General features: G+C 47.0%; 1 protein-coding gene and 1 long non-coding RNA gene across 2 annotated transcripts in view; one reads left to right on the plus strand and one right to left on the minus strand.

Moving 5' to 3' along the window:
• Slit1 (slit guidance ligand 1) overlaps positions 1 to 26681 on the plus strand; it is a 126783-nt gene that overhangs the window by 91787 nt on the left and 8315 nt on the right. Inside the window, exons 18-29 of the mRNA XM_042689437.1 lie at positions 165 to 331; positions 1792 to 1924; positions 2950 to 3018; positions 4857 to 4928; positions 6293 to 6364; positions 7130 to 7201; positions 18584 to 18747; positions 20475 to 20599; positions 20908 to 21005; positions 22807 to 22946; positions 23078 to 23171; positions 24723 to 24860. Of these exons, the coding sequence (XP_042545371.1) occupies positions 165 to 331; positions 1792 to 1924; positions 2950 to 3018; positions 4857 to 4928; positions 6293 to 6364; positions 7130 to 7201; positions 18584 to 18747; positions 20475 to 20599; positions 20908 to 21005; positions 22807 to 22946; positions 23078 to 23171; positions 24723 to 24860 (1344 nt within the window). The remainder of the gene's footprint in view (positions 1 to 164; positions 332 to 1791; positions 1925 to 2949; positions 3019 to 4856; positions 4929 to 6292; positions 6365 to 7129; positions 7202 to 18583; positions 18748 to 20474; positions 20600 to 20907; positions 21006 to 22806; positions 22947 to 23077; positions 23172 to 24722; positions 24861 to 26681) is intronic.
• The window catches only part of LOC122115866, a 29883-nt gene continuing 15236 nt past the window's right edge, over positions 12035 to 26681 (minus strand). Inside the window, exons 4-5 of the long non-coding RNA XR_006148844.1 lie at positions 14810 to 14814; positions 12035 to 12045 (exon numbers count right to left, since the gene is read on the minus strand). This is a non-coding gene — a long non-coding RNA (uncharacterized LOC122115866). The remainder of the gene's footprint in view (positions 12046 to 14809; positions 14815 to 26681) is intronic.

Here is a 26681-nt window from a genome sequence, read left to right on the forward strand (position 1 = left end):
TTCTGTCTCTGCTTCCGAATGCCGATCCTCTGGGCAGCTGTGAGTGGTCTGGGAAGAAGTGTTGAGTGGACAGGTGGCAGATCCTATGGTGGTGGGCAGGGAGGCCTGGGCCTGGCTACTGAGACTGGCAGGGTGTCTTCATGGCCGCCTCTCAACTTTTCCAGAAACCTCCTGGCCAACCCTTTCAACTGTAACTGCCAGCTGGCCTGGCTGGGCGACTGGCTGCGGAGGAGGAAGATTGTGACAGGGAACCCCCGGTGCCAGAACCCAGACTTCTTGCGGCAGATTCCCCTGCAGGATGTGGCGTTCCCTGACTTCAGGTGTGAGGAAGGTAACTCATGGCCCCGGGCGGCAGGGAAAGGGCGACAGGTACGGAGGATGAGGGGTGGTGGGCAGCACCTTCTTGGAGCCCCAGGAAATGGGGGAAGGTGGGGAAGGGGAGGCACTAGTCCTGGGGAAGGGCGAGAGATGCTTCTGGCCAGAGGTGCCTCTGATTATAAGGCCAATAATATGCATCCCATCTGCCCACCTGTCATCCTAGCTATGCAGGAGGCTGAGAACCAGGATTGTGGTTCAAAGCCGGCCTGGCCAGGAAAGTCCGTGAGACTCTTATCTCCAATTGATCCTAAAAAGCCAGAAGAGGAGCTGTGTGTGGCTCAAGTCTTAGAGTGTTAGCCGTGAACAAGAAAACCTCAGGAATGACACCCAGGCCCTGAGTTCAAGCCCCAAGATAGGCACCAAAATAATAATAATAATAATAATAATAATAATAATAATAATAATAATAGCAGATGTAGATAGAAGGAAGAAACATTACCTATACCTCATTACTCAGGGAAAGTCACAGAAACATTACAGTGTATTTTCTTTGTGCATGTTTAACTCAGATCTACTCTTGGCTGGCTGCTCCAGGCTTATGGGGTCATCCTGTCCTCCATATGCAATGAGACCGACTTTCTATCCCAGTACTGGGGCTTGAACTCAGAGCCTTGTGCTCTCACTTGGCTTTTTGTTTTCTTTTCTCAAGGCTGATGCTCTACCATTTCAGCCACACTTCTACTTTTTGTTAGTTAATTAGAAATAAGAGTTTCACACGTTCCTACTTGGGCTGGCTTCAAATCAGGATCCTCAGATCTCTGCCTTCTGAGTCAGTAGAATTTCAGGCATGAGCTACGAACATGAGGGATATTTAGTGAGTAACTGAATGGACTGATGAACTGGTGGTCAAGGTTACATCTGCCAAACCTGGACCCAGACCTTATAAGCTTCTGGCCAGTCTATGACAAACCATTCAACCCCTGCAGAGCTCAGTGAGGTAGAAATTCATTCATTCATTCATTCATTCTCTCTCACTCTACTTGGCTGGCTGCTTGCTGCTGGCATTATTCTGGGTTCTGGGCTTTTTCAAGGAACAAATAAGAAAATAGGGACACAACTCTCTGCCCTCACTGCGTGCATCCTAGGGGGTGATAATGGCAACATTTCACTGCATTGGCACCATGTGAGGCAGCAGTAGCTGCTGAAGAAAAAGTGTGGCTGCATCCTCCTCTCCTGCCTTGCTCAGGCCCAACGTGGGTTTGAGGCAGGAGTGAATCAGCCTGGGCCTATTTTACCTGTGAAGCTTCTCTAGGAGTTGTCCTCTCTTGGTGCTGGGGATGATATGCAAGCAGCAAAAGAGACTGCACGGTGGCTGAGGTACTGTCAGACATGGGCTTCTGCTTTGGTGCCAGCAGCTTGGCCCAGCCCATAGGAGACCCAAGCCGAACCAGGACACTGTACCTTTCTCCCTAGGTCAGGAGGAGGGGAGCTGCCTGCCCCGCCCCCAGTGTCCCCAGGAGTGTGCCTGTCTGGACACCGTGGTCAGATGCAGCAATAAGCACCTCCAGGCTCTGCCCAGGGGCATCCCCAAGAATGTCACAGAACTGTGAGTAGCCCTAAGCCTTGCCTCCTCTTGTAAGGTAGGGGGTGTTTCCTCAGAGTTGGGAGGCATAAGGCAGGGAGGGGGGAAGGATATGTAGGAGCAGGTAGGGCTGACTGGGAGGAAGGTTGGGGCTTCACACACAGCTCTGGTTCCACTTCCCTCCCTGTACAAGTCCTCCTGGCAGGGCTTCACCCCTTTAAACTAAGCTCTTCCTTCCCACCAGGTGACTTGGAGGGATGGGTGGGGTTTCAAGAGATGGGGGGAGAATGATGCTGGGGTGACATTGATCAAGATGCATTGTTCTCATAACCTGACATGTTGAATTGAAGGAAACCCCTCTGTGCAACTACTAAAGATAATTTTTAAAATGAAATAAAGAATAACATAAGCTAGGTGCAGATAGCTCACACAAGAGGCCGAGATCTGAGGATTGCAGTTCAAAGTCCAGTCTGGGCACAAAAGCCCCTGAGATTCTTATTTTCAACTGATCAACCAAAGGATCAGAAGTGGAGCTGTGGTTCAAGTGATAGGGTGCAAGCCTTGAGTGAAAAAAAAAGGGGGGACAGTGCTCAGGCTCTGAGTTCAAGCCTCCTATTCTGGCATTGGAAAAAAGAAAAGAGAAACAACATTATGTTTTCTAATGTCATCTCATGAAATTCTCCTCTGTCCCGGAAACTCATACAAATGTGATTTTTTACTAGTGGCATGAGTTGACTATGGCTGAGATAACAAACCCCCTTTTGTTGGAGATTTGAGATATTTCCATTTATGTTACATTCATAAAGGGCAGTTAGGTGGATGTCCTTTGGCTGCCTCTGCCCGGGGCCTCCTAGTAAAAGCTGCTCCTTTGCACCTCAGCTGCCCTGCAGAGAAGCAGCTTTGCCTGTCGCCTGCCCCTCCGCTTTACCGCATGGTGTGGTGTGCGCCTCTTGCTGTGGGTTTGATATCTGCGTTTACACCAGTAAACATGGATGTAAATGTGGGTGACCGTGGGGGAGGGGTGCACTCACCTCTGTGTTCTCTCTTAGCTATTTGGATGGGAACCAGTTCACGCTGGTTCCGGGACAGCTGTCCACCTTCAAGTACCTGCAGCTTGTGTGAGTATCTAGGCTTGAGAACTCCAGGTCTGCTTCACTACTATGGCTTCAACTATCTAGGAATTCCCTCCCTATAAACCCCAACTCTGGGCCTGGACCTGTTTGAAAAATCCATCCTTTAGAAAACACCTGTGTTTGGCACTGGTTTGCCACCTTGTGGCCATACTTAAGAATTGCATCTTTCCAGGCCATGTTGGGTCCAACTTTTCACTTTTACAGACACCAACTCCCCCAAGCCTTTCTCCCTGATTGTTGTTCATGTGGGTAATGCTTCAAGGACAAGAGTCAGGTAAGAGTAGAGGGTGATGGGAAACTTCCTGGTCCAGCCTCAGGTCCCAAGCCAAATATGAAGTGAGGCCCTTATATGTTGATAACTAAGACTTGTCTACCACCTTCATCCTGTGGAAGTATACAAAATAGCCTCTGTTAATTCTAGAGGGTCAGCTATTTAGTACATCACTCATTGGCCGCCATAAGAAAATCCATCTTAGTGTGGCTTGGAGAGAAGTCTCTTACATACAGCATGTATGTTTGCCCGAGACCATTTGTGATACATCCGTTCTTAGGAACTTTCTCTAGTGTAAATTGGCACATTGCTCCCCCCTTGAGAAGGTTGCTATGAGAACAGTCCTGGCTGTGGATTGATAATAGGTCAAAGATTGGCTTGTATGAATCACTGGTACATAGAATTCAGTAACTCCAACTCATCTGTCTTTCCTTAGTGAACTTGAAAGTGTGTTTTCAGCAGTTTAATGGGGTACGGCTGGAACACAGTGTCTAGGGCTGCTGCTAGAGTGCTAGGAAAAGAGACCTCATAAGTTCCCCAGCCTTTCTGCTGTCTGAACCAAGGCAGCTATACCAGTCGCCCAGATATTCCTGAGGAGGGGACCGAGCACAGATGCCAGGTAGATCATTCCAGTGCCTCTTCAAGGCTGAAATGCCTCCAATGCACCATCACAAGAAAGGACTTCAGGGAAGGGCTGGAATAGGCTTCTGGCAACACCAGAAGTTTTCATTTGGCTAGAAGAAGGTTCATTAGGAAGAGACAAAAACAGAGCATATTGTTTTCCAATGTTTTGGAGCCAAAAGCTGTATGCAGTAGGCAGATATGAAGGCCTGTAGGTCACTGGCCTCCCCTAGATGGTTATGGTCTAGGGAGGATGCAGGAAAGATGGAGGGACAGGAGCTCCTAAAGTCATGGAAAGTGATGAGGATCCAGCAAGGGAATGCAGGTGAGAACTGTGCCTCACAGAAGAAAAGCATGAGGAACCTGGGGTGGGAGCCAGGGCAAGGAGCATCTTGGAAAACAGGTCAGTGGACCCTGGAAACATGATGTCCAGGGCACAGAGGTGTAAGATGCTAAGAGTTTCAAGAAGTTTGGTAAATCAGGGTAATGCCAGGAGTACCTGGGTGGTAGCAGGGCCAAAATTTGATCCGTAGGCAGAAGAGATCTGGATTTTTGTTAAGGACATGACTGGGCAGATTTGTGTCATAGAAACAGTAACGCAGTGTCCACCCCAGAGAAGGTGAGCTAAGAGTCCAAGATCGAAACCAGGGGGAGATGAGGCTGGTTGGCACAGACAACAGACACTTAAGGAGAGGAGGCAGGTGTGAAACATGGTCAGAGGCACATATGTGATACCAGATGGATGTTTTGGGGTTGTAGGGGAGCAAGGAGCACCAGGTTGGCTTCACTGAATGTCTTCCAGAAGAGATTTCTGGAGAGGGGAGACCCTGGGGCCACGGGGAGCAGCTGTCAGTGAGAATAGTAAGGCAACTTCCTGAAGTAGGTCAAGATTGAGTTCTTTTTTCCCCCAAGGATGCTCTTGCTTTTTCAGGGACCTGAGCAACAACAAGATCAGTTCTTTAAGCAATTCTTCCTTCACCAATATGAGCCAGCTGACCACTCTGTGAGTCCCAGCAGGGATGGGGGCGGGGGTTGGGGGGGGAGATGGGGACCATGCTTCACACTATACTGGCAGACTCATCTGCCAGAATGGCTCAAGAACTGCAAGACTTTTAAAAATGTCGCCACTGTTTCTTAGTCTTTCGGCTAAGATCAAGTGTAAAATGCATTCTTCTATTGTGAAATACAACACATCTATGGGAAAGTACAAAAATTGTCGACGTACCATTCCTTTGCAGGAACATTCCATATTTTCCTCATCCAATTTGTTACTGTGGTATTGGAATTGTCTTCAGTCTGGATACTCCTGAGCAGGGACCCTTTGAACATTTTGATGCCCTAAGTCTAGGAAAGTCTTATGCTGGCCGGAATTCTATCCCAAGCTGGTGATCAGAGGCCTGGACCAGCATCCCTTGTATTTGCCCGATGCATAAGATGGCTCTTCTTTCCCTCCCCAACACCTGTCTCATACAATATGTATCAAGAACTGAGGAGTTTTCCCTAGGGGCTATGGAGGTCACAGAGTGGAGCCAGTCCCTGGGAAAGGAAGGGTCCGGGCCTCCACGAGCAGAGTGTGGGCCCAGGACATTTGGCAGGACAGGGGGCATTTGTCTGCCCTCAGGATCTGCTAGTCATCAGGTTCTCATTTCCTGGTATTAATGACAACCTAGTGATAATTCCTTCCTGCTGAAATTTAGCCTTGGAAGGGGCCCTGGGAGTAAAGCCACCTTAACCCAGAGCTGTGTTCCCAGCCTCAGATCCTACCTTCTAGAGACATTTGGCATTGACTGAGAATGTTGCTATTGTCACAAGCAGGAGGTGAAGGAAGGTGCTGGTGGTGTGTAGTAGGTAAAGGCCGGGAAGACTGCCGAGCATCCCTAAGTACCTAGAAGCACAGGAGTTGTCAACTGAGGTTGAGAAATCCTGGCTTAGCAACCCTGGCAGCCAAAAGATGGATGGATCTTTCCTTCTGCTGCAGATGGCTCATTTCTCTTAGTAACTGAGAAATCGTTTTATTGCCAGACATCAGTGGCTCACATGTGTAATCCTAGCTACTCAGGAGGCTGAGATCTGAGGATCACAGTTCAAAGATAGCCAGCGCAGGAAAGTCCGTGAGACTCTTATCTCCAATTAACCACCAAAAAACCAGAAGTAGTGCTGTGGCTCAAAGCAGTAGAATGCTAACTTTGAGTGAAAAAGCTCAGGCACAGCGCCTAGGCTCTCTGAGTTCAAACCCCACAACAAACAAAAACAAAACATATGACCCCGGGGAAGTTCTTTCACCACTTAGAGCCTCCTTTGCTCCCCTATCAGATGAAGGTAGAACTACTTTCTTCTCCATGCTAGCTTCCTCCTTCCTCCCCACAGGATCCTCAGCTACAACGCCCTCCAGTGCATCCCGCCTCTGGCCTTCCAGGGTCTCCGCTCTCTGCGCCTGCTGTGAGTCTCCCTACAGTTCATTCCTCTAGGAAATCAGCCCCACCTTGGGCCCTGCCACAGACCTGCTGGGCAGAAAGGTCCTCAGATCTGAACCCCAGTGTGGTCAGCGCTATGTCCAATCGAAGGAGTCCAGAACATGCTCCTTCAAGCAAACCTTTACAGAAGGGAGTGGACATAGAGGTGTATGTATGAGTGTGGAAGGGGAGGGGTGTCCACAGTAAGGTGGCCCTTCATTTGCATATAAGATGTCACTTAAAACTGAAAGTGTTTGTTTGCAAGAGCTCTTTGACCCTTTTCTTACAAGTTCCCTCAGTGAGGTGTTTGAACCTTCTGTTATATCTATTATGCTGGCTCCAGCCAACCACTGGGGTCACAGTGGCCCGTCTCTAGCTCTCACCTACAGGTTGTGTATTAACTGCCTTACCAAGACAAAGCTTGCTCTACCTCAGGCTCCCTGGCTAAGAGAGGGAGGGCGTATGGAGACATGTGTCCTATGTCTGATATAAACTTGTGCTTGAGTTGTTAGATGGCAAAAAGCGAGTCATCCCGAAGGACTTGGGGACAGGCTGGTCCCCAGACTGTAAGGGTTTCCTCTCCCTTGCTAGGGCCAGCGGGGTCGGGGTGGGGGGAGGGAGAATATCTCTAGGCTGAGTTGAGGAACATTTCCCTCACAGCATGACTGACAGAGGGCATGATGCCCTCTAGACAGAGGACTGGGCTTGCCCCTCCTTCAGAGCCCGACACCAGCAGCCGCTTTCTTTTCAGATCCCTCCATGGCAATGGCATCTCCACCCTCCAAGAGGGCATCTTCGCAGATGTGACATCCTTGTCTCACCTGTAAGTAGCCCCAGCCCAGTTCTCCGGGCCTCTTTGGGTTTAAACAGAACTTGGATTCTGAGGGAGAGCCAGCCTCTCAGATTGTCAGAACTCGTGGCCTTAATCTTGGAATCAGCTTATGAACTTCCCACATACACACAACCTCTCAGTCTCTTTACACACTCACTGGTTCCCCGGCCACAACAATGGGGAAGGACAATAGCTCCTTACAAGGTGGTAAGAAAAAGCATTTGTAATTGCTTCTCATTTCACCTGCACCAGCCAGTGTGACCCTCACCATGATGCTGTGACACAGGTACTGTTAGCCTCTCTCAGAGAATGAGCAAACAGGCCCAGAGAAAAGGAGAGGTTTGTCTAAACTGCACAGATGGTAGGTGGCTCATGCTAGGAACTACACCAGGGTTACGCTTCTAACTTCACACCAGAAGCTCATTACCTTCCAAAGTAGCATAATTGATATAGAATTGCTACTCAAGATATTTACCTGGTTGGTGTCATGACATGAGTAATGTCTAGAAGTATTATGCTTGATTCCTCAACAACCTAAACCCCTATGCTTGTCATTCTACCAACTAGAAAACAAAGCAATTCCACCCTTAGGCTGAACACCATACTAAATAACACAGGGCTACTCTGGACTCAATGGGAAGAGTACAGCGATTGATTAGTGATGTCTGCCATGGAATCAGGAGGGGAAATAGACAGGGACTCAAATAAGCACTTACTGGTCAGTGCTGTTATAACATTGTCATAATTCAAGTGCAGACAATCCATGTCCACCCACAGATGAATGGATGAACTACAAGTGCCATATATAGACAGTGGGGTGTAGTTATGAAAATAAAGGAGTTCTGATGCATGTTACATGGATAAACTTTGAAAACATGATTAGTGAAAACAAGCAGGCACAAAAGAACAAACAGTATGATTCTGTGTAGGTAGAGAACCCTGAAGAGTCAAATAAATTCATAGAGACAGAAAGTAGAATTATGATTACCAGGAACTGGCTGTAAAGATACTGGGAGTTAGTACTTCTGAGCACAGCTTCTGTTTGGGTGATGGAGTTTGGAAATAGCAGTGATGGTTGGACAATACTATGAATATCATCAATATGCTGAATTATACACTTGAAATGGTGAAAATGCAACTTTTTTTGGTAGTCTGTAGCCCAGACTAGCCTCAAACGCATGATCTTCCTGTTTCAACCTCCTGAGTGCTGGGATGATAAGAATGTACCACCATGCCCAGCTTGCAAATTTTATGTATTTTTTTCCCAAAGAAGTAAGGAAGCAAAGGACTGAGAGAGGGACATCTTCACTCCGGAGGTGTGATGGGGCACAGTGCTATTGTCTTTCCTGACATTTTTTTTTTTTCGGTCATGGGGCTTGAACTCAGAGCCTGAGCACTGTCCCTGAGCTCTTTTGCTCAGTTTTCTGGTGGTGAATTGGAAATAAGAATCTCACAGACTTCTTGCCTGGGCTGCCTTTCAACCACAATCCTCAGATCTCAGCCTCATGACTAGCTAGGATTATAGACATCTGTCACCAGTGCCTTGCTCCAGGTATTTCTCGACACTCTTAGGGCAGTGTGCCTGGCCTGGTCCACATGGACTGAGGGTGACTTATCCCTTTAGTTCTCTACATCACCCTCAGTTCCATCTCACCCCAAGGCCTAAGTGGGCAGGCAAACCCAGATCAGAGAGCTTTGGGGGTTCCCATTGTCCTTGAAGTTCATGACTCAACCATCTCACTAGGTCTTCCCAGTTCTGAGTTTACCTTTCTCACATTTCAATCTCTAAAATCAGAGTATATTTTAAAATGTTGTATGTGTTTAATATGTAATGGTTCTTCAGCCCTCCCAAAGCATATTACTTCATGGTGTATCTGACCATCTTAGACCGGCGGGAATATAATAGAGGCCACTTCTGGAGGACCTGCTTGGGTCAAATACTGTTCTATCCGCTTCATCAGTGGTGTTCCGTTTATTCCTCAGCCAACATAGCAAGTAGATCTTGTGTTTATACCAGCTCTGTAGAATTGGCAGGAACTATAAAGATTCCAGGGCTGGACTGGACTCAGTAGGAAGAGTGCAGTGGTTGATTAGTGATGTCTTCCATGATAGTGGGAGGGGAAAGAAACTGTATCCTGGTTGGTTGGGTTAGTTGTTTTCATTTTCACTTATAGTCCTCGATTCTGAAAAGTTAAGCAGCTTTTCTAGGCCATTAAACTAGAAAATGACAGTTTGAATTTCAGGTGTGTCTGATTCCAAAGCTTGTGTTGATTCTTGACTCTTTTGCCTCCATAAAGATGTTCTATGAAAACAGAGTGAGTCAAATGCTAAGGAATTTATGAACACATGCTCTTTGCCCTCTGTGACTAGCCAAATATTGTGAAGGGAATTTGAAGGAAACAGTGACTAACTCCAGGAAAAGTCTGAGGACCTTCACGGAGAAGGTACCGCGTGTGGCTATTGAGGAACTGTGAGTCTGCCATTCAGAGAAGGAGGGAAGGGCATCCAGGAAGAGGGAAGGGCAAGCACAAAGGCATGGAATCAAGGCAATGAGCTGTGTATTTGGGATGTTGGTTTTTAGCAGTTACAATAAAGGGTGCCTGGTTGGGGTAGGAATTGCACTGTAAAGGAATTTGGGTTTTATGTTATAGATAGAAAGGATTGGTAGAAACTTGTTACTGAAAACTCCTAGAAATTCTGAGGCTGGAGGGGATAGGACAGGTCAGGCTAGAGTCTAATGGGCCGCAGAGCCTCTGGGCAGAAGCCAGGCAGGGACAGGATTGCTTATTGTTCTGGCTTACTCAAATTCATAGGGTCTTGTTTCTACCTGTGCTTGGTAATTTTTTTAAATTATGAATGCAATTTTGGGCTGGCTTTTGTTTCTGTCACTTTAGTCCAAGATGGGACTCAAACTAGAACTTGCTTTCTGCTCATTGGCAGGTGCTCTAGCAGCTGAGTCAGGCCTCCAAATCTGAGCTCAGTGTTGGTTGACATCCAGCTTTAGAATTCTAAAGATCTACATGGGAAATGCCGCTTTCCAGAGGGCAGCCTCTGCTGTGTGCCAGCAGCTGGGGCCCTTTCAGCCTCCTTTGAAAACCTCAGGACTGTGGTGTGTTATCTGTTTCAGTCTCCCTGTTTCAGGCCGGGCCCTCTCAAGCACCTCGCTTACATTTCCTACATTCCATTTCTCCCCAAGTGCATCTTCTCTGCTTAGGATTTTTTTTGTGTGTGGTACTTGTGTTTGAACTCAAGGCCTGGCCTTGCTAGACAAGCTCTCTACCCTCTGAGCCATGCTGCCCCCCAGTTGCATGGGATTTAATGGTGTAGTTAGATACCTCTCCTCTTTCCTCTTTATTTTTTTCCTCATGAGAATTTAATAACACATTAATACTTTCTAATCTGGCCTCCAGGCCAAAAGTCCAGAAGTTTTGAGGGAAACACTCACTGATCAAGATGCATTGTACAGTCAAGCACCGGTAGCTCACGCTTTAATCCTAGCTACTCAGGAGGCTGAGATCTAAGGATCACAGTTCAAAGCCAGCCTGGACATGAAAGTCCATGAGACTCTTACTTCAATAAACCACCCAGAAAACCAGAAGTGGCACTATGGCTCAAGTGTTAGAGCTCTTGCCTTGACCTGAAGAGCTCAAGGGCAGTGCCTAGGCCCAGAGTTCAAGCCCCATGACCAAAAAAAAAAAAAGCATTGTACTCATAAATTGAATGTTAAATCAAAACCCCTTTGTGTCACTACTTAATGATAATTTTTTTAAGTTCTAAAAAATCCAAGAAGTAAATCTGGGAAGTAAACAAAATATATTCTGAGAAAAACAGAAAACAAAAGGTACAACAAAGTTTGAAGCCAGGAGTTGGTGGCTCATGACTGTAATTCTAGCTACTCAAGAGGCTGAGATCTGAGGATCACACTTTAAAGCCAGACCAGGCAGGAAAGTCTGTGAGACTCTCATCTCCAGTTAACCACCAGAAAACTAGAAGTGGCACCGTGACTCAAGGTGGTAGAGAACTAGCCTTGAACAAAAGAATTCAGGGATAGCACCCAGCACCAGAGTTCAAGCCCCACGACTGACAAGAAAGAAAGAAAGAAAAAAGAAAGAAAGAGAAAAAAACCAGAAAAACCAAAGTTTGATATATCTTTTGGAGTATAGTGATCTCAAACCTGAAGCCAAATCCAATTTATAAGAAATAAACTAATAATTAAAAAATCAGTTTGGCAATAATTGTAGGACTGGGCATAGTTCTTCCTGATTAGGTATGGTTGTTAATTGCACCTAAGTTCAATATTTACAGAACATAGCATCTACATGAAAGATTTCCTCCAATGGAGTGACTCCATAAATCAATTCTGCCTTGTATACCTGGGGCTTAAAATACGAAGTAATATTAGCCTGGAAAGTGCTGGAAAGACTGCTGGAATCCATCCATCCATTATCTCTGCTGTGCTGCAGAGCTATAAGAAGTCAGGAGTGGAAAGGGAATGGCATTGACTCCCTGTGTTACCTAGGCTTTACAAAGCCATACGCAAAAGCCAGATGGAAACCAGGGAGGAAAGTACCATGGCATAATACCAAGTCAGTTAATATTCCATGTTCCTGGCTAGGAAAGTGCTAGTGTTCCTGAGAGGCCCTCCCTTCTCAGCCAGACATTGTCGGGCTGTCGCCTACCCACTGTTGGTGTGGACGTAGAGTGTGGAAGTGAGGGAAGTAGGAAGGATGGGTTCACCACATTGAGACCTTTGGGCTATAATTCAGGATTCCAGTCTTTAGAGCGTTAAGTCAGTCCTTCTTGCAGTGGGATTTCAGAGCATTCAAGGGCCTCTTCTCTCACCTGTACAAAGGTTATTTCTAAGTTTTTTGTTGTTATTGTTGGTGGTGGTGGTGGAGGTGTGTGTGCATGTGTGTGTGTATGTGTGTGTGTGTGTGTGTGTGTGAGAGAGAGAGAGACTTCATGCTCTTGCTTAGGTTTTCTATTCAAGGCTGCCGCTCTACCATTTGAGCCACTACTACTTCCAGCTTTTTGCTGGTTGATTGGAGATATGAATCTCTTGGATTTGTATGGCTTTGAACCAGGAGCCTCAGATCTTAGCCTCCTGAGGAGCTAGGCGTACAGGTGTGAGCCACTGGTACCCAGATAGTTTTTGTTTGTTTTCAATGCTTTGAGTGGATCATACTGATTATGACTTCTCCTCCCTGTCCTGAGTTCCAATTTCATCTACTTACCTTTATGTTGATTTTTCAGTTAGGCCATCTTTCATCCATCTGTCGAGTCATGAATCCATTCATGTAGCCGGCTTTCTGTTATTTGTATCAAAATACCGGAGTTAAGCAACTTTAAAAAACAGAAATATTGCCACGTGCCAGTGGCTCACATCTGCAATACTAGCTACTCAGGAGGCTAAGATGTGAGAATCACAGTGGAGGCCAGCCCTTGCAGGAAAGTCTGTGAAACTCTTATCTCTAATAAATGACTCAGAAAAAAGGTGGAAGTGGCACTGTGGCTCAAGTGGTAGAGTGCCAGTCTTGAGCAAAAGAAGCTCAGGGACAGCACCTAGGCCCAAAGTTCAAGGCCAGGATTGGCAAAAAAAAAAAAAAAAAAAAAAGGCAGAAATGTTTACTTTGGCTCACCATTTCAGAGGTTTTAGTCCATGGTTTGCCAGCTGTGTTGCATTTGGACCTGTGGTAAGGCCAAACATCATGTGGGAGTGTGTCAGGTAAAGCTGCCCATCCCATGTCAGCTGGAGCAGAGAAAGGAAGAAGAGAGGATGAGGTTCTAATATCCCCTTTCTAGGCACCCTAGCCCTTACCTCCCATTAGTACCAGCAGCTGGAGGCCAGGCCCCCAACACACAGGCTTTAGAAGATATTCTAGATCAAAGTTCAAGTCTGATTAAGATCTAGTTTAAGTCTGAACTCTGCTAGATCCTCTGCGAGGGCTCCTGGGCCCACGGCTGCTGTATGCATAGCACAATCTGCCATCGGCTGGAAGGCTGGATCTCAAATTTATTCAAAATTAGGTGTCAATCAGTATGGAATGATTAAGTAAACTGTGGCATGCTGTGTGACCGAACATATTAAATATTTAATATGTTTAATATTATTAAATATTAAATAATATTTAAACAAATATTATTTAATTAAATTTACTATTAATTAAATAATTAAATTTATTAATCAATTAAATCAATTAATTAAATTTAATTAAATATTATTATAAATATAATATAAAATAAATATTAAATGTTAAATATATTAAATATGTTAATATATTTAATATTATTAAATATTTAATAATGGTAATTATTTGCTGATGAAATGCAGGATAAAATGTTTAACATGCTGTATGAATTTGTACACAGGAATTGTAAAGTTCTGTTCCTAGTGGTTTTTAGGATGCTGAGGCAGAAGGATCATAAATTCAGGGCTGAGCACTCTGTCTAGAAAAAAAGGCAGAGAGAGAGACAGACAGACAGACAGAGACAGACAGAGACAGAGACAAGGGGATAAACACTAAAATTCCATCCATTACATTTATGTATGAGGATGTAATTCCATCAATTACATTATAGATGATGATTCTTTTCTTCTCATATTTCCTTGACGCTGAGGGTTTACATGCTCATGCGCCCTGCAGGGTCATTCTGCAGACACAGATGCCATCTAGTATCTGGCCTATCAGGGTATAGTGGTTCTTGGCCTCAAAGATCTGTGTATACTGCCTAAGTACAGAGGAAAGAGTCAGTCCTGATACAAACTGCCTAGGGGGAGGGGGCGCTCCACAGAGGAGATTTTAGTGTCTACATGGAGAAGGCTGAGGCTGCATTCCATGAATAGAAGCCGGGCAGCGCCTTGGCATGAGCAGGCAACAGCTCCTGTTTCAGCTCCATCCATGTTACACCAAACACCAACAACACAGCAACATGAGGCTATTTATACTTTGCTCAGTGCACCTAAGTCCACACTCCTTTTGGGCTGACCAGTGGCTTGCCTGCTGTCCTCCAACCCCACTGAACTGTCAGTCAATTATGTCTAGTCCTTATGGAGTTCACAGTTTTCTTTTGTTTTGAAGTTCTAGGACTGGAACCCCAAGACCTTGAAAAGCTAGGCAAGCGCTCTCCCACTGAACTGTACCTTGGCCTGTCCTTTACTTTTTATTTGTTTATTTATTTAGACAGGGTCTTACTGTATAGCCCAGGTCAGCCTTAAAATCATGATCATCCTCTCTCAAGCTTCTGAACCTTTTTCAGCATTTTTGATGTACATATATAAATTGTACTCAAAGATGTTTTCATTGAAGAAAGTGAATTAGAAGTACTACTGAAGAGAGAGCCTTGAAGTCCTTAGCTGTAAAAACCCAGCCCTGGATAAGTTTGAAATGTTGGAAGTCAAGCATGGTCAGAGAGTCTGCTTCATACAGAAACGAGTCGAGCTAAGATTTCAGATAGCTTTTATATGGCTTTGGCCTCATGGTTTGTTTTGTTTTGTTTTGTGTCTCATGGTTTTTATGATTGAGAAGGAAGCCAGTGGCTCGTGCCTGTGGTCCTAGCTACTTGGGAGCTGAAATCTGTAGATTGAGGTATGAATCCAACCCATACTTCTAATTAATCAACAAAACACCAGAAGTGGAGATGTGGCTCAAGTGGTAGAGTGCTAGTATTGAATGAAAAAGCTAAGTGGCAGTGCAAGGCCTTGAGTTCAGTACTGGCCCACACACACACACACACACACACACACACACACACACAAAGATATCTGGTGAGTGTGAGCATTCAAAATACACCATACACTGGAGATTTAAAACTCAAAGTATCTGCCTTCCTTCATGTCTATGAGGCCCCAGTGTTGCTCAGTGGGGCCAGGATATTGTCTCACTCACCAGTGGTCAGGATGGATGGATGCTGTTGGTACAGAAGATAGAAAAATTAAGCCTATGTCAGGGGCTTGTACCTGCCTGGATTCCCAGGGCATCCATTCTAGATGATGTGTATTTGTCTTTCCTCCCCTCTAGCTTGCAGGCTCTTTATTAAATTGTAAAGTGAGCCTCAGAGGTTTGGGGCAAGCTGCTCAAAGTCACCCCTGAGCAAGGAGCAGCTGTGATGGGAATGGAGTCCAAGTCTTGCGTGGCCTGTTTTGTAAGATGGCATAGCGTCAGCAGTGCTATTTTGGGGAATTCCTACTCGGAGGCACTGCCTGTATCAGTCTATGTGCATCTCTGGGAGCTGTCCACTTCCTCTGTTATTCCAGAAATAAGTAGAAAATGGCAACACATCCATTGGTGACTTAATGAACATGCCAGTGCATGTTAACTTTAGACAGCTTTACAGTTTCAAAATAAAGTTGATATTGATGAACTGGTACAAGGCACTGACTTTTTTTTCTGGTCCTGGAGCTTGAACTCAGGGCCTGGATGCTATTCCTGAGCCTCTTTGTGTTCAAGGCTAGCGATCTACCACTTCAGCCACAGAGCAACTTCGGGCTTTTTCTGAGTAGCTTATTAGAGATAAGAGTCTCATGGACTCTCCTTCCTGGGCTGGTTTCAAACCATGATCCTCAGATCTCAGCCTCTTGAGTAACTAGGATTACAGGTGTGAGCCACTGGTGCCTGGCTAAGGCACTGATTTTTAATTGCTGAATCAAATAGCTCTGGTGCTCTCTCTCTTTCTCCTCCTATCCCTGTCATATATAACAGTGCTGGGGCTTGAACTCAGGGCCTCTGGCTTTTGCTTGGCTTTTTTGCTCAAAGTTTACACTCTACCATTTGAGCCATACCTCCAGTTTTTGCTTTTTGGCTGATTAGTCAGAGATAAGAGTCTCTCAGATTTGTCAGCTGGGGCTGGCTTCAAACCAAGGCCTCCTCATTAGCTAGATTACTGGTATACAGCTAAATGACTTTCTCATCTCTGCAACTCACCATAGGTTAGAAAAATAATTCTCAGCTTTCCCACTGAGTTAGCCCATACATCAGGAAGATCGCGGTACCGTGTGGTGCAGGTGTGGCCATAGACTGCTGGCTGGCAGGTCCATCTGGGGGCAGCTGATAACATCTGACATGTCTTCTGTGGACCAACTTCTAGAGAAGTTCTTTTCTAGAGAAACACTCTCACCTCCCAAAAAGGCATGCACAAGAGTGTTCACTGATGTTACAATCACCAGCATCCAGCCACAGGGCAATTGTGCATTAAACCTAGGGTTAGCCATTCTTTGGGAAACTATGAGGCAGTAAGACAAATGTAGATGGAGGTGGATCTGTCTATGTTGATCTGGAAGACTTCCAAGGCAGGTGTCTAGTGACAAGAAACACATTGCTGGGAAAGGCTGAAATGGAGAAAGAGCAGTATGTATCAGTGTGGAAAAGTTCCTGGAGGCTGCACACCTGAGGACTGGCCAGGCACCGTGTGTATCTCTGTGGAGAGCAGTGACGGGGAGGGTAGGTTGTTCTCTCTGCAATGTGGACAAAGCAAAGTTTATTTAACCAATCTCTCCCTGATGAACACTGCTGCCTTAGTCTTTTTTTTCTTTTTCCCTTTGATTCTATCAAAGAATAGCATGTGCACGCATGCACACACGCACATGCATATACACACACACAGAGTAGCACAGCCAGGCACAGTGGCTCAAACCTTTAATACTAGCTACTTGAGAGGCAGATATCAGGAAGATCAAGATTTGAGGTTAGCCCAGACAAAAAGTTAGCAAGACCCCCAATTCAGGCACTAGTGGTACACATCTCTTCTTCCAGGTACAGGAGGTAGTGTAAGTAGGAAGGTCATAGGCCAGACCTGCATGGGCAATAATGCATGTATATGTGTATCTGTTAGAATCTTCCAGAATCAGAATTGCTAAGTCCAAAAACAATTACATTGGTAATTTGATAAATAACACAACACTTGCTTCTAGAAGTTGCACCATTGTTCATTCCCATCAACAATATTATGATGTACCTGTATAAAAGTTGAGCTTCACATAATAAAAAAATGAACCTTTTTTAAAATGTGCAGCTCAGTGCTCCTTAATACATCCACCGACAAAAATGCTGAGTTTTTGTCTACAATGCATGCAAAGGACTTATGATAAGAAAACGTTCATATGTCCTTTGCTTAATTAAAAATAAAACTAGTGGCAGGCACTGGTCAGGCCTATAATCCTAGCTGTTCAGTAGGCTGAGATCTGAGGATCACAGTTAGAAACCAGCCTGAGCAGGAAAGTCCATGAGACTCATGTCCAATTAACCACCAGAAAACCAGAAGTAGTCCTATGGCTCAAAGTGGTAGAGCCTTGGGCAAAAAGAGCTCAGGAACAGTGCCCAGGCCCAGAGTTGAAGCCCCATGACCCAAAACAAAACAAACAAACAAAAAACAAAACAAAACATAAAATTAAAATAAGATAGCTCCACCACTGGGAATGTGGCTTAGTGGTAACGTGTTTACCTAGCATGCACGAAGCCCTGGATTTGATTCCTCAGTACCACTAAACAGAAAAAGCCAGAAGTGGTGCTATGGCTCAAATGGTAGAGCTTTAGCCATGAGCAAAAGAAGCTCAGGGACAGTGCTTAGGCCCTGAGTTCAAGCCCCAGGACTGGCCAAAAAAAAAAAAAATCGCTCCATGTCTAGATCTGGGAGCTGCCATTCACTGGTTGTTATCCCCGGGGAAGTTATGTCTTTCCCCCTACTCTGTACAACACCTTAGTAATAGCAATAAAATTATATTTTTAGAATGTATGTATTTTTAAATTATATTTTAAAAATATATGTATTTCCTCCAAGGCTCCACATCATGCGTGTGTGTGTGCATACACACACACGTGCGCATATGTGCCAGTACTGGGGCTTGAGCTCAAGGCCTGGGTGCTATCCCTCAGCAATTTAACTCAAGACTGGTGCTCTATCTCTTGAGACACAGCTCTATTTCTGGCTTTTTGCTGGTTAATTAGAAATTATAGTCTCGTTCTGCCTTGGTTGGCTTCTAATGGTGATCCTCAGATCTCAGCATCCTGGGTAGCTAGGGTCACAGGCGTGATCCACCGGTGCCTAGCTGAGGCTCTACATTGTGTACATGCAGAAAGGAAAACTTGCACATGAGGTTATTAGAATTTACCTGGGTGCGTCTCCCAGCAGTGGATGCTGGTGGCTTTCTCCCTGAGGCATTACGAGATGCACAGAGTTCATAGGCTGTAGCCCTAGCGGTGTGGGTTCAAATCCTAGTCGCACTTTTATTGTGTGGTGTTAGGGAAGCACCCTGTGAGTGGGGATAGAGAGTGCTGAGGTTTAAGTTAACAACTGGTACTGGTTACAGTCAATAATCCAAGTGGTGGGTAACAGACCCTGCAAGCTGTAATACCCGCTTCTCTCCATTGTCTATCTCAGGGCCATTGGTGCCAACCCCCTGTACTGTGACTGCCACCTCCGCTGGCTGTCCAGCTGGGTAAAGACTGGCTACAAGGAACCGGGCATTGCCCGGTGTGCAGGGCCTCAGGACATGGAGGGTAAACTGCTGCTCACAACACCTGCCAAGAAGTTTGAATGCCAAGGTGAGTCCAGAGCACAAGAAAAAGGGGTACTTCTTGCAGATTCTCTGTCTGCTCCTAGGTCTGGCCAAGCCCAGCGAGGCAGGGTCTTCCACACACCCCTGTGTCCCCACTGCACCCCCAGATGGGAGAGGTTCAGGTGACAGGAATGAGGTTGCTACTTATTCCAGTCCTGATATACAAGGGACAGCAATAACACAAAATAAAGCCAGGCAGAAAAATCTCAGTCAGTCACAGCTTTAATAGCTCCCCATGGTTATGTAAGGGAAATAAAAATAGCAGCAGTGCTTCCGGAAGCTCCCAGCCCCTCAGCAGCTTGAGCCCTTGGACCTCCCTCCACTAGGCATTGTGTTCTGCAATTAGCTTTAGCCCTCCTGGGTCCCTGCCATGGCAGGCGGACCAGCTGCTGCTGTCTTGACATTTGCAGAAAACAGACTGTGACTGGCAGCTCCTGGGCTTGGCCCTGAGGCTCCTCACTGCCTGCATCTGTAAACACTTGTTCAGTGACCGATTGACTGACTGGCTGATGGCCCCAGCCCCAGAGGCCCTGTGGAGCAGAGACAGATGGCTGAGTGGCTACCCAGGCCCAGCTTTATGGGAAAGGGACACTGAGGGAAGTCCTCTGGGACCATGGGGCATGGCCCTTGCCCTCTGCAAGCTCAGAAGCCACCATCAGAAATGAAACTGACAGCCATGGGTCAATGAGGAGGCCCAGGCCACCCTGTGTGCAGGAAGCTGTCCCCGGGGTCCTAGTATGAGAGTCTGGTTTAGTGGATGACAACAAGCTACTAAATGCCAACGTGGGCCCAGTATTTACTGACCAGGGCTGGGTTGCTGTGAGATTTTTTTTAAAAGAGCTTTTATTGAATATGAGAGGGGGAAGGGAGAGGGAGAGAGAGAGAGAGAGAGAAAGCAGTACATTGGTGAGGAGGAAAGAGCTGACTGAATCTTCACTAACTGGGCTTACCCAGAACCTGGATCAGGAAACAGAATCCACCTATTTCCAGAAGTCCCTCTAGCATCCTTCCGTCACGCTGAAAAGGATTTCATTTCTGTTCTCCATGCCTCTTCAGCAGAAGTGGCTTGCCATCATGTCCAGAACCCTTCCCCAGGCCCCTGGGGAAGCCTAAGTTAATTGGCCTGGTTCTCCCATTTCTTCTTTTGAGGTCCTCATGCCCCTAGTCAGAGATGTCCGTGTAGCCTAACCATTGGCTCCTCTAACCACTCTAACCACTGAGTCATGGAGGGACTGGAGGGGAGTCTGCTGTAGCCAGAGAGATGGCTGGGAGCGTACCAACCAACCTCAAGGCATTTGGACTTTCCCCACGTGACCTCCCTGAATGCCCAGATGCCTCTCTGTTGAGGCGTTATCCTGGTCTTTGGGTGGCATCTGGGGTGATTGCTGCAGAAGGGGGTGAGGGACAGAGGGACTGTTGGCCAGTGTCGGTAACAATGACAGTGCATTCTTACAATGATGACATTTTTGTATACCTGCCCACCTGCCAAGCACTCAGTCCTTCCAACCCTGTGATGAAGGTTCTGAGGCTGGAAAGGAGCACAGGAGGGAGGTGGAGGTCCAAGTATCACTCCAAGGACACATAGTGAGGATATGTCTCCTTAGAAAGAGAGTGCCCACCACCTCAGACTTCTGGGGTTAGGGGTCTGAGCCCAGTCCTGTGCTACCTCTTCTCCTCCCTATACGAACACTTTGCCCTCCCCCATCCCCTCAGGTCCCCCAACTCTGGCTGTTCAGGCCAAGTGTGATCCCTGCTTGTCCAGCCCATGCCAGAACCAGGGCATCTGCCACAATGACCCCCTTGAGGTGTACAGGTGCACCTGTCCCAGCGGTTACAAGGTAAGTGGAGGCCAAGGCTGGGAGGGGAAGGATCTTGGGTCTGGCTGGTTTGTCAGGTAATTCCCCAGTGCCCCACACAAGGCCTGGCAGCGGGCAGACACTTGAGTGGCACTGTCACCAGTGACCCAATATATGAATGAATGAGTGGGAGAATGAATAGATGGATGGGTGGATGGACAGATGGAAGGATGGGTGATTGAAGGAACAAGTAGCTCCTGGGACAGGGAAGCTGTGGTGCTGAGTGCAGTTGTTGGTTCACACTAATCTCAGATTCTCCCTGGAGTCCCTTTTACTGACTTTCCCCTCAGGGCCGAGACTGTGAGGTATTCCTGGACAACTGTTCCAACAGCCCTTGTGGAAATGGGGGGACCTGCCATGCCCTAGAGGATGAGGAAGCTGGCTTCACGTGAGTAGGCTGGAGGAGCTGGGGCAGGGGAGGGGGAGGATGGGCCCAGCACCCAAACCCCTGTTGCCTACCCCACCCCCCTTCTCCAAAGGGATGACCAAGCCTCCCTATGCTAGAAGAGATGGGCTGGCTCACAGGATGCAGATCCAGATGCCAAAACCTAGCAGGAGGGCTCTCTAAGCCTACCCTGTTGGGGATGGAGCCTAGAGGAAAGCCAGTGTCACACAGCCCAGCACACACTGTGAGCTGGGGCTTGGGGCCTGTCCTGCAGCTTCTTGGTGTTGGCTACCCACTTGCTAGGTACCAGGAGAGTCTACACACTGGAAACACAACCAAGAGCATGTTATGACAGTGCCAGGGGGAAGACTGGGGCACAACTGAGACTCAAACATATTTCCATCCCTCACCCCCTACCCCATGCCAACCTCTATTCTAAGTGAACAGGTCCCTGATTGCGCAGAGGGAAGCCAGGCCCTTGCCAGCTCCCCGGCAGCTGATGCTGCCGCGGTATGTGTGAAACTGGCCTGAAGTAGAGCCCAGTTCTGGACACCCTTCTGGGTCCCTCTCCCATCACCACTGACCCTACTACCGCTCTAGGAAGAAGACAGCTTACTGGGCCCCACCATAGCTGGCCATTTCCACTGACACAGCACGGGGCCTGAGTGAGTGATGGCATCTCTTAACTCCTTCCAATGCTGCCACTACCATCTGACCCCCTCCCACCGGCCTGCTTCCCTCCTAAGCCCCCAGCCGCCACTAATCTCCCAGAGCTTTTCTGGGGAATACATAGTATTTAGTTGCTAAAAATAAATTGCCCCCAGAACAAATTGGCTCTTCAGAAAATGATGTTGAATCTACCGACAGAATGGCCAAGCCTGCCTCTGCAAACCCAAATTACATGATGTGAAAAATAAAACGTTAAGTGCCTTCTCTCCCCAGTGTTGCCTTGGAAACGCGTCCTGACAATAGGGCGGTCCTTAGAGATTGCTCAGTAGCTCCAGGAAAGCTCCTATCCTGGGTCCACAGAGGCTGAGATACCCCTGCTGGGCACAAATTGGGGCACAGGAGAAGCCCTCACCCCTACTAGCCTACAGCCTGGTGCACCCGGTAGTAGGGGGTTGGTCCTCACCTGACTTCTTCCCCAGTTCCTACAAGACCTGGCTTTCTACCAAGCAAAGCAGTCCCATTGTTAACCCTTTCTTGAGTCCTGGCCAGGTCTGTTTAGGGAGGGGCTCGTGCGGACTTTGGAATAGCTAAAGGATTTCTCAGATTTTTCCTTGTGCCCCTCATACCACTTGGGAAACCTTGGGTGCCAGAGGGGAATGTATACTGACTTCTAGGACTTCCATCAATCTGTCTCCTGCTCACACAAACCCCTCCCACCCCATCCCTGGACCCTGATGTCCTGAACTACAGAGGAGTAGGTCTCTTCCTCTGCCCTTGGGCATCCCTGTCACTCAGGTTTTTGCATGTCCCTCTTTCCCACCCCCATGGTTAGGTGAGTTCATCACCTTCCCTAGGACACAGGCCTGGCCATCCCTGGACAGGAGGGACTACCCTTGACCCCTCCCCCTTGTATCCACTCCTGGCTTCAATGGTCCCTTCAGCCTGAAGCTCCTTACCTGTCCCTGGGTGGCCAGTCTCCTCTTTGTGTCTACCACTAGACTGTGAGTAGCTCTTATGAGGAAATGCCTTGCTCACTTCTATCTCTCTCAGCCCCTAGCAAGGGCCTGGCCAACTCTATAGAATCATAATCCTGGCCAGCAGCACAGGCTTCCTCACACCACCCTCTGCTCCCCAGGTGCTCTTGTCCTACTGGCTTCGAAGGACCGACCTGTGGGGTGAACACAGATGACTGTGTGGAGCATGCCTGTGTCAATGGGGGTGTCTGTGTGGATGGTGTAGGCAACTACACCTGCCAGTGTCCCCTGCAGTACACTGGTAAGCATGGTGGGGCCAGAGACACACCCCTGAGCCCCGTGCCACGGGCAGGAAAGTTGGGGCCTCTGTAGTGTTCACAGCAGGCTCAGCTGGGCCTGGCTTCTCTCCTGCCTCTTGTTCCTTCCCCTCAGGAAGGACCTGTGAACAGCTGGTGGACTTCTGCTCCCGAGATCTGAACCCATGTCAGCATGGGGCCCAGTGTATGGCTACTCCAGATGGGCCCAGGTCAGTGTTGTAAGGGTCCGTAGCCTGAGCTCTGCCTCTGCCCTCCCTTCCTATTCCTCCCATTTCTGGGGTTGCTCTCAGCTATCCAGGGCTCCTGAGGGAGGGTGGGGTGGCTCTGGGTACCACTCTGGGGCTACACAGACTTGGGTTTGTAGCTGCACTCTGAACAGATCCCTTGGCCACAACATTGAATCTATTTTCTCCTTAAACTGAGTGCAGTGGTAGCTCCCTCCTGGATGGTTCAAAGATTAGTTGAGGAAGTGCATGGAAAGCCCTTAGCCCCTGTGGGTAAATTCTTTACCCACAGCTATTCATTCCAAATTCACTATTTTTTATTTAGTTAGTTAGCTTTTGTTGGTTGTGAGGCTTGAACTCAGGGCCTGGGTGCTATCCCTGAGCTCTTTTGCTCAAGACTAGTGGTCTACCACTTTGGGCCACAGCTCCATTTCCAGTTTTCTGGTGGTTAAATCTAGATAAGAGACTCATGGACTTTCCTGCCCAGGTTGGCTTCCAACCACAATCCTCAGCTTCCTCAGTATATAGGATTACAGACATGAGCCACCAGCTCAGATGCACTACTTCTTATCCCCAGTTCAAAAAAAAAAAAAATCAAAAGCCCCTCTGATGGTCAAAGCTCAGCTGAGATGTGAGGAAAGGAAGGCTGAGCCACGCCCACATGCAATTGCTTCCACTTGTTAGCCATCCCACACAGTGAATGTCAGGTAGATTTTTTTTTTTTTGCTGCAGAAACACAAAGTACTTTGTTCATGAGCTCACCTTAGATGTCCCTTGCGAGTTCAGTAATACACAAAGGAAGATCTGCTTGTTCTGTGGTCACACCGTGGAATTTGGGGTTTAGCAGGGCTCAGATAAGGGGATTTCTCAAAGCTGGATTAGGTGTTCACTGGAGGCTTCCTGGAAGAGGTGAGGTAGTGGCCTGGAGGGACCATGCAGAGAGAGAGCATAGAAGGTGTCCTAGAATCCTCAGTTGTGAAAGCAGGGATGTAATTAGTGTGTGGGAAGGGGATGGAGGAGTATGCACTTTATTTGTTACACAACTGGTTAGCTAAAATGGATTTGGAGATAGGAAGATGGGAGTTGGCTTGGGGCCAAGGCTCCCATTTTGGGGGGAGCATGAACCTTGCAGAAGGAAAGGAGGCTGGGCCCAACAGTCTGTGGAGGAGGGGAAGCTGACATGATGGATGTAGGACCCTGAGCTGAGGGTCCTGAGAACCTGGAAAGAGCAGCTGAGGAGCAGGCAGGTCTAGATGGGGCTGCAAGTTGGCCCTGGCTGAGCAATGGGTCGTGAGGGTGCGTCTTCTGGGATAAGATTCTCATTTCCCCATTTCAGGATGTTCCTTTCCCAGACCAGGACACTGAATTCACACAAGCTTTCTTCTTACACTAGAAAAGGCTCAGGATAGGCTGGGGGGACTTTGTATTCAGGGCTCTGCACAACCTCCGGGGACGTCCCCACAGAGCCACTGGAACTTGAGGTTCCATGCCAGGCAGAGTGCATGGCTGATTCCCAGCCACCCTGCTCACCCCTAGGTGTGAGTGTGCACTCGGCTACACGGGTGACAACTGCAGTGAGAATCAGGATGACTGCAGGGACCACCGCTGCCAGAATGGGGCCCAGTGCGTGGACGAAGTCAACAGTTACTCCTGCCTCTGTGCTGAGGGCTACAGGTGAGCTGGGCCTGGACACTGTGAGTGCTTCCACTGATGGGGCTGGGCTGGGCTGGGCTGGCAGGAGCTCTTTCATTACTGGGGGAGGGTGATGGTCAGAGACTCTTAAGTCCAATACTGGGTTTTAGCCACAGTTTCGCCAATCCCAACTGTATGGCTTTGCAAAAGTTCTGAACAGCTTAAAATCCAAGCAAGGGTCCTTAAAAGCCAAGCTGAGGATCCTTGGCCCATTTGGTGAAGGGGTGAAAGGTAGGTACAGATCATTCACTTTTCTGCCAGAGGTCCAGCGGAACCTCAAAAGTCACGTCTTACCATAAAGTTGATCTGCCTTCTATGGGCTCCCTTGGGAGTTGAAACCAGCACCTTGAGCAGGCTAAACATCTGTTCTATCCCTGAGTTATGCTCCAAGGCCCTTGTGTCATTTTTTAACCTTCTTAGATGTCATTCACATGAAAATCACCCAAAGATAACTTTCAATGGTTATTAGCTCCCAGAATTGTGCATCCATCACAACAGTTTTCGTGACTATTACTTTTCATGTCACCTCTAGCCCACCCTCCATCCCAGTAACTACTTACCTTACCAATGTTTGTGTCAGTGGATTTATGTATTCTGGACATCTCAAATACTGGAATCATGCTATCTGTTGTCCTTTCCTTCTGGCTTCTTTCGCTTAGCAAAATATGTTTATTTTCTTTCTTTCTTTTTTTTTTTGTCGCTCGTGGGGCTTGAACTCTGGGCCTGCGCACTGTCCCTGAACTCTTCAGGTCAAGGCGAGTGCTCTACCACTTGAGCCACAGGGCCATTTCCGGTTTTCTAGTGGTTAACTGGAGATAAGAGTCACAGACTTTCCTGCCCAGGCTGGCTTTGAATTGCAATCCTCAGATCTCAGCTTCCTGTGTAGCTAGGATTACAAGTGTGAGCCACAGGTGCTGGGCCTTAGCAAAATCTTTTCAAGGTTTATCCATTTGATAGCATGTTTCAGCCTTTCTTTCCTAAATGATATTACATTGCATGGATGTATGTTTCGTTTATGCATTCATCAATTTATGAATATTTAGGTTACTTCTAATGTCTGGCTATCATGAATACCAAAGTTATGAGTATTCACATACAAAGTTTCATGTGATCACACGTATTCAATTCTCTTGGGGATATAACTAGAAGTGCATTTGCTGCATTGCACGGTTATCCTATGTTTAACTGTTTGAGGAACGGTTAAGCTGTTTTCTAGGGATGCATCATTGTATATCTCTACCAGTGTGTGAGATTTCCAGTTCCTCCACCTCCTTGCAACTTGCATCAATTTTTTTAAATTCTAGCCATCCTAATGAGTGCATTGTATTGTAGTTTTGGTTCTGCTGCTTGATGGTTATTGAAATTGAGCATCCTTTTGTGTACTTATTAGCCATTTTGAGATCTTTGGAGAAATGTTGATTTAAATTGTTTAACCAATTTTTAAGTTGACTTGTTTTGCTTTTTCATTATTAAGTCTTTATGTATTCTAGGTAAGTTCTTTATCAGATACATGTTTGTCTTCCATTCTGATGGTCTTCTTGATAATATCTATTGATAGCCAAAAGATTTTAACTTTGATGATTTCTAGTTTGTCTCTATTTTGCTTTTGTTGCTTGTGACTCTGGTGCTATATCTAAGAAATTGCTGCCTAATTCAGTCATAAGATTTATTTCTGTTGTCTCTTAACTCTTATGTTTAGATCATTGATCCATCTTTACTTAATTTTTGTATATGACATGAGGTAGGTATCCAGAGCATTTATTTTTGTCGGTTGTGGGCTTGAACTCAGAGCCTAGGCACTGT

This window comes from Dipodomys spectabilis, unplaced genomic scaffold, assembly GCF_019054845.1.
Source record: "Dipodomys spectabilis isolate Male_0828 unplaced genomic scaffold, ASM1905484v1 ptg000125l, whole genome shotgun sequence".
Taxonomy (NCBI): Eukaryota; Metazoa; Chordata; class Mammalia; order Rodentia; family Heteromyidae; genus Dipodomys; species Dipodomys spectabilis.